At 45.8% G+C, this 19951-nt stretch overlaps 1 protein-coding gene across 8 annotated transcripts in view; it reads right to left on the bottom strand.

Moving 5' to 3' along the window:
- LOC144499531 (LIM domain only protein 7-like) overlaps positions 1 to 19951 on the bottom strand; it is a 221306-nt gene that overhangs the window by 118309 nt on the left and 83046 nt on the right. For all 8 annotated transcript variants that reach the window (XM_078221581.1, XM_078221582.1, XM_078221583.1 and 5 more), the window contains exon 5: positions 481 to 587. In XM_078221581.1, coding sequence (XP_078077707.1) covers positions 481 to 587 — 107 coding nt within the window. The remainder of the gene's footprint in view (positions 1 to 480; positions 588 to 19951) is intronic.

Below are 19951 nucleotides of genomic sequence, written 5' to 3'. Positions count from 1 at the left end.
TAGCACCCCAAGATCATAAAGACAGAAAAATTCTGCGGTTGGATTCCCCCTACCTCCTGCCCTCTTCTCCTCCCACCCCATAATAAATCTAAACAGCTTTTGATTCAGATACACAGACAGCTACCTCTCAGGACGCTTTCAGAACTGAAGGGTTTGCGATTACCAAGAGACCGTTCCAAATTATTGAACTCGTCAACACAGCCCACAACAGGTCTTTATTCAGCTCAAATCTTTCACTCGCACCATAACTTTTACTGACATTTTAAAAATATTGGCTATACAATTCTGCCAACTACACTTTCTCTTCTCCCATTTCTTCACAAAGAAACCATTGTACATATTTAAAAGTACAAATGCCAGTGTATGTAATCAAAATATATCAAGACCAGCATCAGATCACAAAGAACCCATAGACATTACGAACATTCAAACAGTCTCTACCTAGCCCAAAAAGTTTATTAAGCATAAAACAGCACTTACTTGACAGTGACGCGACTGGATAAATCCTGTAGGTCCCCTGGGTGAAACAGCTGAGCTTCTTTTAAACCAAGTTTCTGACAGCCTTTGAGGAAAACGTTAATGTTGTCCTGGGGGGGGTGAAAAATGAAATGAATTCCTTGCTTAGTTACACACAAAACAAGGAAAGCCAACTCAGTCTAAAGTCCTTTGCACCAAAGTCCTGCACTAGAGTAAAGGTAATGGAGAGAGAGGGAGGGAGATATATATCAGACTTCCAATGAATCAGCACTGGCAATCTATGGATGTGGGCTGGCTGTGGGACTGACTGGCACTTGTCTATTACCTGTTATAGTATGACTGCACTGAATGTGGGCAGCTACCATTACTGACGTCTGTATTACATAAACATTTCAACCTCCTTTTAGTCTCTCATGACACATCGGATTACTTCTCGTGTCTATTTAAAAGAAAAACTTTCGTGAACATCTGCCCCCACCCAGAAACTGCCTGCAGTCCCATGAGAAAGGCAGGACGCAATAATACTTCCTCCTGTTTCTCACTATGATGGGACTCTTAAATTTACTTGGACTCTATTACTGGCAGCAAAGGTTAACATTCTTCCGCAGCCGTTAATGTAACATACAGTGTAGCCTATTTAAACAAGGTGTGGTATAATGCAGCACCCATTGCACCTGTTTGCTAGCAACTGTTAAAGAAACAGTAAGGAAAAACATCAGGTCTTTATATATTAAGTTTGTTTATTAGTGTCACAAGTAGGCTTACATTAACACTGCAATGAAGTTACTGTGAAAATCCCCGGCGCCTGTTCAGGTACTTTGAGGGAGAATTTAGCATGGCCAATGCACCTAACCAGCACGTCTTTCGGACTGTGGGAGGAAACTGAAACCAATGCAGACACAGGGAGAAGGTGCAGACTCCACACAGACAGTGACCCAAGCCCGGAATCAAACCCAGGTCCCTGCTGCTGTGAGGCAGCAGTGCCAACCACTGTGTCACCGGATAGGAAAAAGATCCTGCAAAAAACTTCATATCGAACTTGTGTTTGGGCAGAACACATAAAAGGACAGATATTTCTGTCTATGTCTACGTGGGACTGAAATACAAGAAAGGTTCACCAGAACAATCCAAATTACGGACATCTTTTTGGTTACTTGCAAATTTGAGAATTTGGTTCTCACTTAAGTTTATTTATTAGTATCACAAGCAGGCTTACATTAACACTGCAATGAAGTTACTGTGAAAATCCCCTTTTTGAATAAATCCAAGCAGTATAGTGCTGTAACGCAAACTATGTTGATATGTAACTTGTTTCAATGTTTTATGCTTAATTCTTCTTCTTAAAGTTGCCAAGGTATTTCTACTTTAAAGAATTTCAAGTAAATTAAGGAAAACATTTGACCATTTGTTCAGAATACATCTGGGCATGTCACAGCATGCTTTCATATACTTTCGTTCATCATTCATCTGGAGGGAGGGATACGTCACATCTACTCTCAACACAGCTCAAACCTTGTACAAGTTTCTCAACAAAAGGCAAAAGCTGGAATGGACAAATCACAGTAGAGTTAAATTGGACTTTATTTTTAAAATCTTGAGTGGCTTCAAGAAATTAGGAATAAAACAGGTCAGGCTTCATTTCTGAGCTTGTACAAAATCAACAGCAACCATTTGTTTGCTCGAAAAATATCAGTGTGTGCCACATAGTTCTGTTTTCTACAGACGGAATAAGATACTTCCCACTGGTAAAAATTTTTTAAATTCATTCGTGGGACATGGGCATTGCTGGCTGGCCAGCTTTTACTGCCCATCCTCAGCCATTCTTGGAGGGCAGTTGAGAGTCAACCACATTGCTGTGGCTCTGGAGTCACATGCAGGCCAGACCAGGTAAGGATGGCAGATTTCCTTCCCTGAAAGGACATTAAGTGAACCAGATGGGTTTTTCCAACAATGATTTCAAGGTCATCTGTAAATTCTTAATCCCAGATTCTTTTTTTTAAATTGAATTCAAATTCCACCATCTGCTGTGGCGGTATTTGAACCCGGGTCCCCCAGAACATTAGCTGTGTTTCTGGATTAATAGTCTAGCGGCAATACCACTCGGCCACGGCCTCCCCCCCATATTCATTATCCAAAATGGATGGGATTTCATTATTGAAAAAATAGGTTCAAGTTAGCTTTACAATTTTTCTCTTCATTTACCAGCTCGTAGGTAAAGATAAAATCGTGCTAAACCGCATAGATCCAAGTTTACACATTCAGGTTATAAATGTGAAAATTTTTGAGTGTTAAGTTAAAAAGTCTTCTCCATTTGGGGTGAAAGTCAGAGAGAGCATTGGGCAGTGAGGAGATGGGTCTATAAGATATAGGAGCAAAATTAGGCCATTCGGCCCATCGAGGTTGCTCCACCATTTGATCACAGCGGATATATTTCACAACAAGGTAGATGAGGGCAGTGCAGTTGATGTTGTCTACATGGACTTTAGCAAGGCCTTTGACAATGTACCGCATGGTAGGTTGTTGCATAGAGTTAAATCTCACGGGATACAGGGTGAGGTATCTAAATGGATACAAAATTGGCTTCTTGACAGAAGCCAGATGGTGGTTGTAGAGAATTGTTTTTCAAACTGGAGGCCTGTGACCAGCGGTGTGCCTCAGGGATCAGTGCTGGGTCCACTGTTATTTGTCATTTATATTAATGATTTGGATGAGAATATAGGAGGCATGGTTAATAAGTTTGCAGATGACACCAAGATTGGTGGCATAGTGGACAGTGAAGAAAGTTATCTCCAATTGCAACAGGATCTTGATCAATTGGGCCAGTGGGCTGACGAATGGCAGATGGAGTTTAATTTAGGCAAATGCAAGGTGATGCATTTTGGTAGATTGAACCAGGGCAGGACTTACTCAGTTAATGGTAGTGCATTGGGGAGAGTTACAGAACAAAGAGATCTCGGGGTACATGTTCATAGCTCCTCGAAAGTGGAGTCACAGGTGGACAGAGTGGTGAAGAAGGCATTCAGCATGCTTGGTTTCATCGGTCAGAACACTGAATACAGGAATTGGAATGTCTTGTTGAAGTTGTACAAGACATTGGTACGGCCACACTTGGAATATTGTGTGCAATTCTGGTCACCCTATTATAGAAACGATATCATTAAACTAGAAAGAGTGCAGAAAAGATTTACTAGGATGCTACTGGGACTTGATGGATTGAGTTATAAGGAGAGGCTGGATAGACTGGGACTTTTTTCTCTGGAACGTAGGAGGCTGAGGGGTGATCTTAAAGAGGTCTATAAAATAATGAGGGGCACACTTCAGCTAGAAAGTCAATATCTTTTCCCAAAGGTAGGGGAGTCTAAAACTAGAGGGCATAGGTTTAAGGTGAGAGGGGAGAGATACAAAAGTGTCCAGAGGGGCAATTGTTTCACATAGAGGGTGGTGAGTGTCTGGAACAAGCTGCCAGTGATAGTAGTAGAGGCGGGTACAATTTTCTCTTTTAAAAAGCATTTGGATAGTTACATGGGTACGATGGGTATAGAGGGATATGTGCCAAATGCGGGCAATTGGGATTAGCTTAGGGTTTTAAAAAAAAGGGCGGCATGGACAAGTTGGGCCGAAGGGCCTGTTTCCATGCTGTAAACCACTATGACTCTATAACTGCATTCTCCTGCCTTTTCCCCGTAACCTTTGATCCCCCCTACCAATCAAGAACCTATCTTAAATACACCCAGTGACCTGGCCTCCACAGCCTCCTGTGGCAATGAATTCCACAGATTCACCATCTTCTGGCTGAAGAAATTCCACCTCATCTCAGTTCTAAAGGGTCATCCATTTATTCTGAGGCTGTGCCTCGGATCCTAGTCTCTCCTACTAATGGAAACATCTTCCCCACGCCCACTCTATCCAGGCCTTTCAGTATTCTGCAAGTTTCAATGAAATCCGCCCCCCACCCCATCCTTCTAAACTCTGAATACGGACCCAGAATCCTCAAACGTTCCTCATACATCAAGCCTTTCATTTCTGGGATCATTTTCGTGGACCTCCTCTGGTCGATGGGGGTCAGACAATGGAGGGTTGTAAGCAAGAGGATAAATGAACAGAAATATAACAAATTAGGCTAAACAGCAATTTGTTATCCATACATCACGTGAGTGAAGTTCTTGGATTAGTCTAAGAATTGTAGGCAGGCAAAGAACAATGTTTTTGCCACAATCCCAAATGTACATACTTGCTATCCATCGGTATCTACACTAACTATTTTAATTGATATGATAAAAATCTTACTGCTGGTAGTCCTTGGACTTGTGGCACAATTTAGCTCTTGCAAAACCGTGTCTCAAGTCAAAAAGTCTTGGAACTGAATGTCTCATAACAGCAATGCTATAACTGGGGGATTACAAAGGACAAAGAAAATTAAAGCACAGGAACAGGCCTTTCGGCCCTCCAAGCCTGCACCGACCATGCTGCCCAACTGAACAAAAACCCCCTACCCAAAGAACAAGATTGGTTCTTTCAGGGATTGGTCCCTGAACCAAGGCATGATACCATACTTTCACTAAAATAGCACTTCACCCATATTCTCTATTTGCCTAACTAATTCGATTGTGGGGGTGTGGTGAACCACTGTAGTTGTCTGTTTATGTGATAGTTTATGTGATATGCCTGGACACGCCCCTGCTGCCTCAATCCGGGGCTCCGCCCTTCTCGGGGTATAAAGGTGGCTGCTCTCCGCCTCTTTTGCCTCAGTTCGGATTAGCTATCGGTTCGGGAGTGCTCCAGTTCTTTGTTAATAAAAGCCTGTTATTTCGCAACGAGTCTTTGCGTAATCAATGATGCATCAGGGGGCAAGGCCTGAAACAGTTGAAAGTCCATCACTTTCTCACAGTAATTAGGGATGATCAAAAAATGTCACCTTTAATTTTAAAAAATTGGAATGAAACAAACATGTCAGCATTTCCTTCAGCAGTTTAAGAACAACTCACCTTCTGAAATGTGAAAATAAAGAGTTGTATTTATATAGCACCTTTACAGCCAATAAAATGCTTCCAAACTCGATTCTAAGGTCGCACTCAAGGCAGCCAATGTGCGTCCAACATTTTCCCACAAACAGCAATGTGATAAGAACCAGATCATTTATGTTAGTGATACCGGTTGAGGAATAAGTATTAACCCTGTTCTTTGAGATATCGTCATGGGATATTTACATTAACCCAATGGGTCAAAAGTTTAACATTCTACCCAAAAGACAACAGCCCTGGTAGTGTAAGACTCGCACAATACTGCACTGGAGTTTCAGCCTAGATCATACGCTTATGCTTAAAACTCAGAAGCGCGACTTGAAGCCACAACCTTCAGACTTAAAAGACAAAAACAGAAAATGCTGGAAAATCCCAGCAGGTCTGACAGCGTCTGCGGAGAGAGAATAGAGCCAACGTTTCGAGTCTGGGTGACCCTTTGTCAGAGCTGACTCGATGAAGCTTTGATGAAGGGTCATCTAGACTCGAAACGTTGGCTCTATTCTCTCCCCACAGATGCTGTCAGACCTGCTGAGATTTTCCAGCATTTTCTGTTCTCAGTTCAGATCCCAGCATCCACAGAATTTTGCTTTTGCTTCAGACTTCAGAGGCAAGGGTGTGATACTTTGAGCCACAGCTGATGCCTAAAGGGGGCAGGGGGCGCGGGCATGAGGTTTTTTTTTTTGTAAAAGGCTCATTCTTTTACTGCAGGATAAACAAAAGATACACGTATCAGCTGTGGTTCCACTGATTGCCTCTTGCTACTGAATCATAAGGATTTGTGTTCAAGTTCCACTCCAGCACAGGTCAACAAAAATCTAGGCCGCTGCTTGTAGGTGCTGCCTGTTGGATAAGATGGCAAATCAAGGTCCCACCTGCCTACCAGGGCAGATATAAAAGACCCTATGAAACTGCTTCAAAATAAAGGGGGACAGCTAGCTGTCCCTGTCCTCTTGGTCAATAGTCATCCCTCAAATCAACATGACTAAAAAATAATTGCCGTTTGTGGGAGCTTGCTGTGTGTAATCAGTTGCTTCTTTTCCTGCATTACAACAGTGATTACACTTTGTTGGCTCTAGGAGCACTGGCCACAAAGAGCATTCTGTCTCATAGAATAGAATCCCTACAGTGCAGGAGGAGACCATTCAACCCATCGAGTCTGCACCGACCCTCCAACAGAGAGCTATCCCCGTAACTCCACGTATTTACCCTGCTAATCCCCCTAACCTACACATCTTGGCACACTAAGGAGCAATTTAGTATGGCCAATCTTTGCACATCTTTGGATTGTGGGAGGAAACCGGGGCACCTGGGGGAAACCCACGCAGACACAGGGAGAACGTGAAAACTCCACACGGTGACCCGAGGTCGGAATTGAACTCGGGTCCCAGGCGCTGTGGGGCAGCAGTACTAACCCCTATGCCACCATGCTGCCCATTACATTACAGTCATCAGGGGCAGTCAGTGAGGGTCATTCTGAATTTGATCGATAGTGTAAAAACAGATTATATCAATTACACTCAATTTGAGTGTAAGAGGTTCAGAAACCAAACAATAAAATTTCATCATAGAAATCTACAGTGCACAAGGAGGCCATTCAGCCCATCGAGTCTGCACCGACTCACTGACCTTGCCCTCTCCCCAGCCCTATACCCGTAACCCCAGACATTTACCATGGCTAATCCCCCTAACCTGCACAGCTTTGGACACTAAGGGGCAATTTAACATGGCAAATCCACCTAACCTGCGCATGTTTGGAGTCTTGGAGGAAACTGGAACACCCGAAGGAAACCCATGCAGACATGGGGAGAACATGCAAACTCCACACAGTGACCCAAGGCCAGAATTGAACCCTGGTCCCTGGCGCTGTGAGGCAGCAGTGCTAACAACGGTGCCACCGTGCTGCCCCACAAAGCGAAAGTATTTTTTTAATATGCCATCTATCAAGCTCATTGTTAAAAAACTCAATGCAAACACACCTCGGTATACTATAGACAAACAACTCTAAATGAAACTGGAACATTCTCTGATTTATCCACCATCTTTCACAATACAATCCCAAACTAAGTGTTCAGTATTATAGTCAAAAGAGGAAAAGATGGAAAACAGAAACTGCTGAAATGAGTGTGAAATTCACGCCCATGAAAATCTCTGTCAGACGACTGGAATTTTCAAGTGGGTTTGTCATCCTGATACACGTTGCATTATCTGTAGTCATGGGAAACAAATAAAACACCCTTTTTTTAAGGCTTGCCTCTGCTGCTCCCCGGGCAAGAGCAACTCCCGGCCAAGGGTGTGGGTCCATAGATGCCGGATTTTCTTTCGTAACTTGCACAAGTACCTCACCTTAAATCATGTGGGAAACTTGACAGAGGATTGCTCAACTGGCCGAACCCACACTGTTCTTTCAGCACTGAAGGCCACTAGACAGCTGTTAGTGGGACGTGAATGGGGGAATCAAACTGGTAGGCAAACAGCACAAGAATCTTATTGCAGTCATAATGGGTTCATGAATGATCCTAGCAATGACTAGCAGAACAGCAAAAACGGGGAGGAAAATCATTGAGCTTCCCGGGCCGGTATAAGATGTCGCAATTGTAGGTGGAAAGCTCGATTCTCCACCTCAATATTTTATCATTTTTGATCTTGTCCCACTGCGTGTTATTAAACATGAATGCAACTGACCATTGGTCTGTGAGTAGGGTGAATCGTTTACCAGCTAAGTAGTGGCGCCAGTGCCGTACAGCTTCCAGTATGGCTTGGGCCTCCTTCTCGACAAAGGAGTGTCGAATTTCAGGGCCTTGGAGAGTTCGTGAGAAGAAGGCCACGGGTCTGCCCGCCTGGTTAAGGGTGGCGGCTAGGGCAAAGTCAGACGCATCGCTCTCCACCTGGAACGGGATGGATTCGTTTACAGCGTGCATCGTGGCCTTCGCGATGTCTGCTTTGATGCGGTCGAAGGCCAGGCGGGCCTCTGCCGTCAGGGGAAAAGAGGTGGATTTGATGAGCGGACAGGCTTTATCCGCATAATTGGGGACCCACTGGCCGTAATACGAGAAGAAGCCCAGGCATCTCCTCAGTGCTTTGAGGCTGGTGGGGAGGGGAAGTTCCAGGAGGGGACGCATGCGGTCGGGATTGGGACCGATGACCCCGTTTTCCAAAACACAACCAAGGATGGCGAGGCGGTGTGTGCGGAATACGCACTTCTCCTTATTATAGGTCAGATTTAGGAGTGTGGCGGTGTGGAAGAATTTGTGGAGGTTGGCGTCGTGGTCCGGCTGATCATGGCCGCAGATGGTGATGTTATCCAGGTACGGGAAGGTGGCCCGCAGCCTGTTCTGGTCTACCATTCGGTCCATCTCACGCTGGAAAACCGAGACCCCGTTGGTGACGGCGAAGAGTGCCCTAAGGAAGTGATAGAGGCGGCCATCCGCCTCGAAGGCAGTATCTTGGCGATCTTCCGGGCGGATAGGGAGCTGGTGGTATGCAGATTTTAAGTCGATGGTGGAGACCACCCGATATTGAGCAATCTGATTAACCATGTCAGATATGCAGGGAAGGGGGTACGCGTCCAGCTGCGTGTTGCGGTTAATGGTCTGACTGTAGTCAATGACCATGCGATGTTTCTCCCCAGTCTTAACAACTACTACTTGGGCTCTCCAGGGGCTGGTACTGGCCTCGATGATCCCCTCCCCTAGGAGCCGTTGTACTTCGGACCTGATAAAAGCCCTGTCTCCAGCACTGTACCGTCTGCTCTTGGTGGCGATGGGCTTGCAGTCGGGGGTGAGATTTTCAAACAGTGAGGGAGGGGTGACTTTAAGGGTTGAGAGGCTGCAGGTGGTGCGCGGTGGGCGGTCTAAGAACTGGTGATTGCAAACAGAGAGCGGGGGGAAAGGCCCATTATACTCCATGGTGACGCTCTGAAGGTGACACAGGAAATCTAGCCCCAGGAGTACAGTAAAGCAGAGTTGTGGCAGCACGAGGAGCCTGAAGTTTTTGTACACTGTGCCCCGTACAGTCAGGATCGCCATGCAGTACCTGAGGACATCCACCGAGTGGGACTTTGAAGCCATGGAGATAGTTTTCTTCACTGGCAGTACTGAAAGGGCGTAGTGACTCACTGTGTCATGGTGAATAAAGCTCTCTGTACTCCCATAGTCAAATAAACAGTTTGTACTGCGACCATTTACCTCGATGTCCATCATAGACCTGGCGAGTTGGCGAGGCCTGGATTGGTCCAGCGTAACCGAAGCCACTGTTGGATTTTGCGACGCGGCTGACGGCATCCTAGATGGTGGCCCGCACGGCTCACACGCGGCTGAAGGCGTCCCAGATGGCGGCCTGCACGGCTCACACGCGGCTGAAGGCGTCCAAGATGGCCGCCCACACTGCTCACACGCGGCTACCGGCGCCCAAGATGGCGGCCCCCGTGGGTCGCAAGCGGCGCTACTGGGCTTGGAGGTCGATTTCGCCCTGCATACCTTCGCGTAATGGCCCTTCTTTCCACACCCGAAGCAGATCGCATCCTTTACCGGGCAACGTTGTCAGGGGTGCTTCCCCAGGCCGCAGAAGTAGCACTTCGGGCCTCCAGAGACTGCCGCAGCGGTCGGGTCATTGGTGGGACGTGGCGTGGCGTAGGCCTGCGGCCCTCCTGAGTACAGAGGTGGCGGCGACTGCGGCGTCCACAATGCGCCCCCGTGGTCGGGGGTGTAGGCCTCGAGATTACGGAAGGCCACCTCTAACGAGTCGGCAAGCGCTACAGTCTTTTGTAGATCCAACCCACCCTGTTCCAGCAGTCGTTGTCGGAGATAGTTTGACCTGATACCCGTGACATAGGCATCCCTGATTAAGTCCTCCGTATTTTGGGCGGCTGTTACAGCCTTGCAGTTGCAGGCCCTGCCAAGTGCTCACAACGCACGCAGGAATTGGTCGCCCGATTCTCCTGGCTGTTGTCTGCGAGTAGCCAGAAGATGTCTGGCATTGTCTGTCTGTTTGTTGTACTGGCCTTTTAAAAGTTCGATCGCATTCTCGTAAATTTCAGCATCTCTAATCATCGAGAATAATTGATCGCTTACCCGGGCGTGGAGCACGTGTAGCTTGTCGGTTTCGGTCCGGACGACAGAGGTGGAGGCGATGAGGAAAGTATCGAAACATCGCAGCCAGTGATCGAAGCTGTTAGAGGCTCCTACAGCTTGAGGATCCAATTCTAGTCTATCGGGTTTTAGTATCTGCTCCATCCCAAAACTTTTTGCAATAAAATTGATGCACTATCAAGCAAAGACTAGTTTGTATGCAAGAACAAATAGGCTTTTATTCGCAAAAGACTTGGAGCACACCCATGCTGATGAACTGGTCCAGAGACTGAGGCAGGGGGGTGGGGAGCAGTCAACTTTTTACCTGGACGAGGGGGGGAGGAGTCGTCTCAGGCAGGGCCAGCAGGGGCATGTCCAGGCATGTCACACACACACACAGGCAATAAGCTTAACAGTGGTTTACCACAAACACCAAAAAAAAAGCATCATAATAAATGTCAGGTTTATGATTCAGGAGAGAATTAAGCTGAATACAAAAGTACAGCGCACAGCGAAACAAAAAGGAAAGAAGGGCGATGAAAGATAGAAGGGCACATAGAAGAGACGATCCTTCATGAACATAAATAGTATATGGGAAGAGGATAGCGCGATGGGACCATTTAAGAACCAAAATAACCTTTCTGTGCAAACAGAGGAAAAGGCTGAGCCACCGAAGGGGATGAGGCAAGATTCCACAAGGCTGAGGGTTGAGCTTATGCCCTATACCTACTGTTTCCTACTTTCCCCTTCGCCGCCACTTCCTAACGGTGCCCTCGCATTGGTTTTGACCTTTTGGTCAGAGGAGGGACTTGGCAATGGGAATCATGACCCTGATGCATCTGGAGAAGGAGTTGCTGAGCTGACGATGGAAGACCCTGTCTCAGCGTATTGTACAGGGTGAGCAGAGCAGCACAGAAATCTGTGTGGTCTCAGGCACATTTCTCAAGTAGGTTCTTGGCTGAATGCATCGCCCTTTCTGTCAGGCCAATGGACTGTGTGTGCAGGGGGCCCACTTGTGATGTGTTCAAGATCCCATGCGTGTGATGTGTTCAAAGTCCCACAACTTTCTGGAGTTGAACTGACGAGCATTGTCTGTCATTATCCGCTGCAAGTTGTGTATTCACTGTGTATGGCGAAACGTCTCTTGAGCTTGCTTATAACCACGTCGCCCTATGTGTCTGGTAGGTGGTCAACTTCAAACCAACCAGAGTATGAATCTACTAGGACCAAGTTCTGTTTATCATTCCACTCAAAAATATCAGCCACTGTCAACAACCATGGGGGGGGATCTGGGACTTCACGTAGGTGTCGTGGTTCCTTGGCTTGATGCAGCTTGAGTGTAGTGAATGAGGCATGGGGTGGCACGATGGCACAGTGGTTAGCACTGGTGCCTCACAGCGCCAGGGACCCGGATTCGATTCCCAGCTTGGGTCACTGTCTGTGCGCAGTCTACACGTTTTTCCCGTGTCTGCGTGGGTTTCCTCCGGGTGCTCCAGTTTCCTCCCACATTCCGAAACTCTTGCTGGTTAGGTGCATTGGCCATGATAAATTCTCCCTCAGTGTATCCGAACAGGGGCCGGAGTGTGGCGACTAGGGGATTTTCACAGTAACTTCATTGCAGTGTTAATGTAAGTCTACTTGTGACACTAATCAATAAAATAAATAAATCTGGCTTTGCACCATCAGCTGTGAGAGTTTGACCCAATGTAGGGAGCCTGGCTGATCCTGCAGTCAGCAGGGCTGAGCTTCAACTGTGCGCTCTTGGTTCTGTCGACGGCTAGACAAAGACTGTTCTTGCATTGTGCGACCCCAGACCAGGATGCCATTGACGGTGATTTCACAGGGTTGCCCTGCAAAGAGTTGCTCCTTACAATGTTGGCGAACCTCACTGCCAGTGGAGATCTCATAGGACATGTGGAGGAAACAGCCTCTGCCTAGCAGCGATATGAAGGTAGTGAATTTTGGGGATTCTTCATCCAGCAGGATTTGCCAAAACCTGCACTTTGCAGCCAAGGTGCCGAATGCCCTGGCATTAAATATGTCAGCTATAACTTGTCCCACCCTCTTTATGGGGTGATGAGGTCTGAGCAGCGCCTTGTTCAGGTGGAACAGGTCAACACAGACCCTGAGCCACCATTGTAAAAACGCATTCTGTTGCCTCATCGTTTGGGGAGGTGGGGCAGGGGGGGGCTGAATTTCAATAAAGCTTGAACACTTGAACAGTTTTGTTACAGGGAACGGGACCCCACATAAGAATATTGCATCCAGCAAGTTTAACTGAGCCATACTTTGAGCTTGACGAATTATCCAAAATTGGTTGTTCATGGTGATATTGGTGCACTCAGAACTATTCAGCCAGTGCAGCCCAATTGTGGAATCACACCTAACAATAGAAGTTTTAAATTATCCAGGAGTTTGCAGAGCCTCCTGCTTTCTCCATGGCAACGCCTTGACCAGAGTCAACTTGTAAGCCAATGAGCACCATTTTCTCCTGTACTGTGTGACACGAGTGTACTTTTAAGAAATGTTTTTTTAAAATCATGTTCTCTGCAGTTTGTAAGCAGGCCTTTTGGTTTTATTGTGGTACCAGCTGTCTGCTTAAAAGTCCTTTTATTGCTGCTTCAATGGTTTAACTGGGGTTTTGTTTATTTTTACTTTGGGTTTCACGCAATGTCCAGGATTTTACGACCTTTTGAATTGTATGGGGGAAGATAGATTGACAAGTCAAAGTCAGGTGGTCCCTCCCCAGAAGAGTCCAAGGATTCATTTTCAGTTTTGGTTCAGAGTCAGAAGCTGGCCTGGTTGTCAAGTTGCAGGCAGGTTTTTTTCTCCCTCTCTATCTCTCTTCCTGGTATTGTGGATTCTGCTGCCTAGCTAGAAGCAGGTCTTCTTGCCTTCCTGGAGCGAGGATTCTGTCTCTTGCAGAGGTTCGCTGGCTAAAAGCTAGAGGCCTCATGGCATATTCTCTACCTCGAGGGCTGCTGGGAAGTCAGAGTTTCAATTCTCCAACCAAAGGATTAAGTTCCAGCATCACTTGAGAATCCTTATTTTGTATGCTAAACCTGTGGCAGGGATATGTTTTAAGGAGGTTTGTTTGGTTGGAATATTTCCTATAGTTGTTAAGGTTTATACAATATCACGGTTGTTGTTTTTTTCTTGTTTGCAATTGGTAAAAGTTATTGCTACCTGTTAACTGTATTCTTAAATAAACTTCGTTTAAGAAAAGCTCCCTAGTAGATCATTTCAATCATACCTGAAGTGAAATATCTCATGCTTATCCGAGCCAAATTCAAAAATTACAAAAACCTATGATTCAGGCGGACTTCATAAAACACTTGGGAGTTTCTGAACTGAATTATAACAACTATTAATTGTGATTCTTGGCAATTTGGCATTCTTGCATTTGTCCCGATGAGCACAAGACAAAAAACTTCAGCCATAAGTCTCTCATTAGCAATACTCAGGGTTACTCTTCCTACACTGCTTACACAAGCCCAATTCAACTACTCGGGAGTTTAATTAACAATGCGAAGGTAAAGTGGACCCACCCTGTTTAATGAGGTGGAATCACTGATAAGAGACAGTGAGAAAATGAAAAACATTGCTGGAAAGGGGAGGGGTGGGATGGAGACCGAGAAGCATGCTTTTTGATTTACTCAACTATTTAACATTTATTTTTTCAGCTTGTAAATTTTGTGTACTTGTGCATGAAAATGTTTGCAGTAACATGTTAACTTGGTTTTGTACTCAGTGTCAGCTGTGACTCAATTGGTAGCGTTATTGCTAAATCAGAAGGTTATTGGCTCAAGTCTCACTGCAGGACTTGAGCATCGAACTTAAAGCTGACATTTCCTCTGAGGAGGTGCTGCACTGTTGGTGCCACCTTTCAGATGAGATGCTAAACCAAGTCAACATCGGCACTGATGTCTGTGTTAAGATGCCAAATGAGGTAGCCACTGTCATTGGACATATTACAGGTCATTCTGTAAATATAAATAAAAAATGAATGAAATGTTACAAGATATATTTGGGGGAAAAATAGATTCGACCTATACATGGTAGGGACATGTTCGGCGCAACTTGTGGGCCGAAGGGCCTGTTTGTGCTGTAGCTTTTCTATGTTCTATAAAAAGATTGTTACAATGAGAAAAACAAGTGTCAGGAGTTTAACAAGACATTTTTCAAGCTGCCGCAACAATTCCAGATTAGAAGTCACTCAGTTAAGCCATACCTCAGTGACGCCCTTATATTTATCAAGGTAATGAAGCATTCAGGAACACACTTGAGGTCACCACCTTTAGTTAAAACTTCTGAGGTCATCTTTGGATTGGATATGGTCTTACCAGGCTGTTCAGTCATACGATAGCATTCCAGACTGGTGAGAAGGCATGTTCGAGAAACAAAGGTGCAATTATAACCCAGCGACCCTTCCTTCCTGCAACTATCCTCACCTCTGCTTACCACTTGATTTTATTTTTTTATATGAAAAAAAAAGCACATTTGCTCACAACCTGCACTAGTTTTCAGAACAGAGGCATTATTGCTCAAGTTTCCGCTGAAATGGAATTGAATTAAAATCACCCTTGAACCGGCACAGTTGAGCAATTCTTTACTTTTATTTGAGATTATGAGATTTCCATTATGTCAAAGAGTGAAACTTTATCGATACAGCTAAAAATGGATTTAATCACATAGAACAAATAGCCTTAATCAATTGCTCAAGTGGCGCAGTGGTTAGCACTGCTGCCTCCCAGCGCCCCGGGTTCAATTCCCGACTTGGGTCACTGTCTGTGCGGAGTCTGCACGCCCTCACCGTGGGTTTCCTCTGGGTGCTCCGGTTTCCTCCCACAGTCCGAAAGGCGTGCTGGTTAGGTGCATTGGCCGTGCTAAATTCTCCCTCCATGTCACCTGAACGGGCGCCGGAGTGTGACGACTAGGGCATTTTCACAGTGGCTTCATGTAAGCCTATTTGCGACACTAATAAACTTTAAAATTATCTTCAGCAAAACAAACGGATGATTTACTAGTTGTGTGTGGTGTCACTGCACTCAATGGCTTAATGACTTAAATAACTGAATGTTTTAAAGTTTTTAAAGGGCATCTATTAAAGCTTATTTATTAGTGTCACAAGTAGGCTTACATTAACACTGCAATGAAGTAACAATGATGTTACTGTGCCACCATGCTGCCCCTTAGTGTGAAAAAAATAGCAAAAGGTCTCTTAGCAGAAGGGGGCATGACAACTAATCCAATTGCGGAGGCACTGGTGCAGCTAACCCCCGACCCAGTATGATTTTTTAAAAACTGGTGCAAAAGATCACGGAGACACCACTCAAGCTGGACACCATTCGCACTTGAAGTTCAAACTTTTATCCATCGAACTCCTTTAACATCATGAAAAGCACTTCGCAAGAGCATTACAAAGCAAAATACAACACTAAGCCACATAAAGAAATGCCAGCTCATGTACTTCATCAAAGGAGGGAGGGGAAGTGGAGGGAAGAGGAGAGAACTCCAAACGTTAAGGCCCAGGAGGCAAAAGGCACAGCCACCTGGGGTGAAGCAATTATAACTGCAGGTGCACAAAGGGTCAATGTTAGAGGAGCAGATATCCCCGAGGGTTATGGGGCTGGAGGAGATTACAGATATAGGGGCGAGAGAGGCAAGTCCATGGGTGAATTTGAAAGTAAGGGTGAGATTATTGAAATCAAGACATCTGCTTATCAGGAGCTAATCGGCACGATAGCACAGTGGATAACATTGCTGCCTCACAACGCCAGGGACCTGGGTTCGATTCCCGGCTTGGGTCACTGTCTGTGTGGAGTCTGCACGTTCTCCCCGTGTCAGTGTGGGTTTCCTCCGGGTGCTCCGGCTTCCTCCCACAGTCCAAAGATGTGCTGGTTAGGTTGATTGGCCATGTTAAATTGCCCCTTAGTGTCCCGGGATGTATAGGTTAGAGGGATTAGCGGGGCAAAGATGTGGGGTTACGGGGATAGGACCTGGGTAGGATTGTTGTTGGTGCAGATTTGATGGGCCAAATGGCCTCCTTCTGCACAGTAAGATTCTATGATTTCTTTGATTCAAAGCAGGTCAGAGAGCACAGTGACCATAGAAAGTTAGGACTTAGCAACAGAGTTTTGGATGACTTCAAGTTTATGGAGGGTAGGGTGTATTGGAATAGTCAAGTCTAGAGGTAAAGGCGGCCTAAATGAGGGTTTGAGCAGCGGATGAGAGGAGACCAGGATGATGTTGGGTGACGTTACGGAGGGAGAAACAGGCAATCCTGTTGAAGGCATCAACAAAACTGGAAGCTCAACTCGGGATCAAACATGACATCAGAAGGTTGTCAGGTAGCCTTACTCTCTCGTTGTCAGGGAGAGGGATGGAGTCAGGAAGCAAGGGGCAAGGTTTGGCCTCGGAGCAAATTTCTGCTAAACCAGTATTGGATGTTGGGTAAACAGTCTGACAATTTAGTAACAGCGAAGGAGCTGAGAGGTGGTAGTGAGGCGGGGCTGAGGGGTGGTAGTGAGGCGGGGCTGAGGGGTGGTAGTGAGGCGGAGCTGGGTGAGGTACAGCTTTGCGTCATCAGTGCACAGGTGAAGACTAATGCCACACCTTCAGATGATGTTGCTGAGAGGTCGTAAGCAGATAAGAGAAAGGCAGGTGTGGAGGATCGATCCTGGGGGACACTGTGCTGGAGCAAGGAGAGAAGCCATTATAAGCTATTTCCAGCCATAATTAGGAAGTGAAGAATGACTCATTCCTCACTCGAGTCTGGGCTAACTGTGCCAGGAAATCCAACAGCACCTAACAGAAACACCAGGCTAAAAGCAATCCATTCATGATTTCAGCACACCGTCATTTCATTTTCGTAACCCTTTCAGGATATTGTCCAGCACTCATCTGGCCCCTCAAATTATTCAATTTTCATTCTGATTTCACAGAATCCCTACAGTACAGAAGGAGGCCATTCGGCCCATCGAGTCTGCACCGACCACAATCCCACCCAGGCCCTATTCTGTAACCTCACACATTTACTCTGCTAATCCCCCTGGACACTAGGGTCAATTTTAGCATGGCCAATCAACCTAACCCGCACATCTTTGGACTGCGGCAGGAAAACTGGAGACCCAGAGGAAAAGCACGCAGACACAGGGAGAACATGCAAATTCCACACAGAGAGTGATGCCAGGTTGGAATTGAACCTGGGTCGCTGGTGCTGTGAGGCAGCAGTGCTAACCACTGTGTCACCGCGCCACCCACGACACTATGATAATCCGAGTCAAAAAAGGAAAAGGGCTAAAATGAAAACAAAACACCGCAGATGCTGGAAACCTCAAATACAAAACTGAGCGGGTCTGGCCACACCCATGGAGACGGAAACAATAACATTTCCGAGGTGGCGTTCCTAAGAAAGGTAGTACAAATTTGAAATGTTAACACTATTTCTCTCTCCACAGATTCTGTCAGATCTACTGTGGTTTTCCAGCATTTTCGGTTTTTATAAAAGGAAAAATGCCATCTATTTCAGTTAGTGGTTGAGGGAGAAATAGTCAAAAGGACTCCGGCGAGATCATCGCCATGCTTTTGTTTGAATTACACCGTGGGATCTTTTTATGTCCACCTGAGAGAGCAAATGGAGCTCAGTTTAACACCTCAACTGAAACTGCGACTGTGTGCTCCTCGAATCCCTACAGGTGGTGGTCATTCGGTCCATTGAGTCTGCACCAACTCTCCGACAGCATCCTAGGCAGGCCCTATCCCTGTAGTCCCAACTAATCTCTCTAACCTATACATCTTTGGACACTAAGAGGCAATTTAGCATGGCCAATCCACCTAACCTACGCATCTTTGGACGATGGGAGGAAACCAGAGCACCCGGAAGAAACCCACGCAGAGCATGGGGAGAATGTGCAAACTCCACACAGTCACCAAAGGCTGGAATCGAGCCCGGATTCTTGGCGCTGTGAGGCAGCGGTGCTAACCACTGTGCCACCATGCCATTCATGTAGCCAAAGTCTTGTGTTGAGTCAATAAAAACACGCTGCATTGTTCATTACCAAAATATAACTTAATAAAATTAAAACACACAGAGCTTGTACAGATGGAACTTTTAAGCATTTTATCAGGAATTCGGGTTATGGTCCACTCTAGTTCAGACTGACACTCTACCCTCTACCTCCTCACCAACATTACTGCTTCCTACTCAAACTCTTGGATTTTTTCAGGACCCTGTTGCACCAACTGCAAAGTGAAATACTGAATATGGTTAACAACTGACTTGACAGGAATTCCTGATCAAGGGTGGGATTCTCTGATCTCGTTCGTTCCCTTCCAGCGGGAATGGAGAATCTGGCACTCCATTCACTGCAGCAGCACCGGAGAATCCCAACCACGGACAGGGTCAGAAAATTCCGGTGCAAGTGTTCCCACTCACTTGATGCAGCTGCATTCAACTACCTCAACTTTATGGGGGTGGGGGGGGGGTGATACAATTTGAGGAAGTATCCTGAGCAGCATGAGTGCAGAAAGCTCAGTCTTAAAACTCCACGTCGATTTTTTGCCATGAATTTGGGAGCTGCAAGTCAGTTCCCAAAGCACTGAAGTGGATAACTGGCAGGCAGAATTAAATTAAGCTCACGTTCATACGCAATATTGCACATCAATACTGTACATTTTATCAGCATACAGTATGGATAGACATTCAAATCTATTTCCTCGCTATGGGAAAATGGACCTTGAAGAGTTTATAAACAGAACACGAGCAAATGTATGTCAAGCAAAATAAGTGACTGATATAAACCAATCTGAATACAGAAATAGGAAACATCAATTTTCACTGATAGCCAGGATGGAGCTACTTTAATGCTCAAAGTGAATTGCAAATTAATATTTATTTCAATGTAACCAAACCCCATGGAGTGTCAGGAACTTCTGATTAACCACATCTGATGGGAGCTTGTAACTAAAACAAATAGTAAAATAAAACGAACAGTTAAACAAAACTGGGTAGAGCCCCTATTTCTACCATCGTTATAATCTGTACGAAATCTTTGGTTTACCAAGCAATTGAACAGAACAAGAATTGATCTCCACTACAAAGGGAGATGCACAAGACAATGATAGTTTCCCCTGTGCAGGGGACACCGCAGCTGTCCGCAGTATATCATGTGCAGCGCGCACAGCATTGCTGCCATATGCTGAACATACACAGCAGCATTAGCATACCTGTGGCACAGAGCTGAATGAGCAAGTGCAGCATCTGCGCCTGCATGGCAGAACAATCTGGCATTGGGTGAACTCATGAACACTGGGGGCTGGTGAAATGCACATCATTCACTTACCAAAAAAAAAACAGAATGCTAGACAGTCTAGATGGCAATTGCA

This window comes from Mustelus asterias, chromosome 10, assembly GCF_964213995.1.
Source record: "Mustelus asterias chromosome 10, sMusAst1.hap1.1, whole genome shotgun sequence".
In the NCBI taxonomy this organism is placed as follows: Eukaryota; Metazoa; Chordata; class Chondrichthyes; order Carcharhiniformes; family Triakidae; genus Mustelus; species Mustelus asterias.
This window is presented reverse-complemented; position numbering and strand designations above follow the sequence as displayed.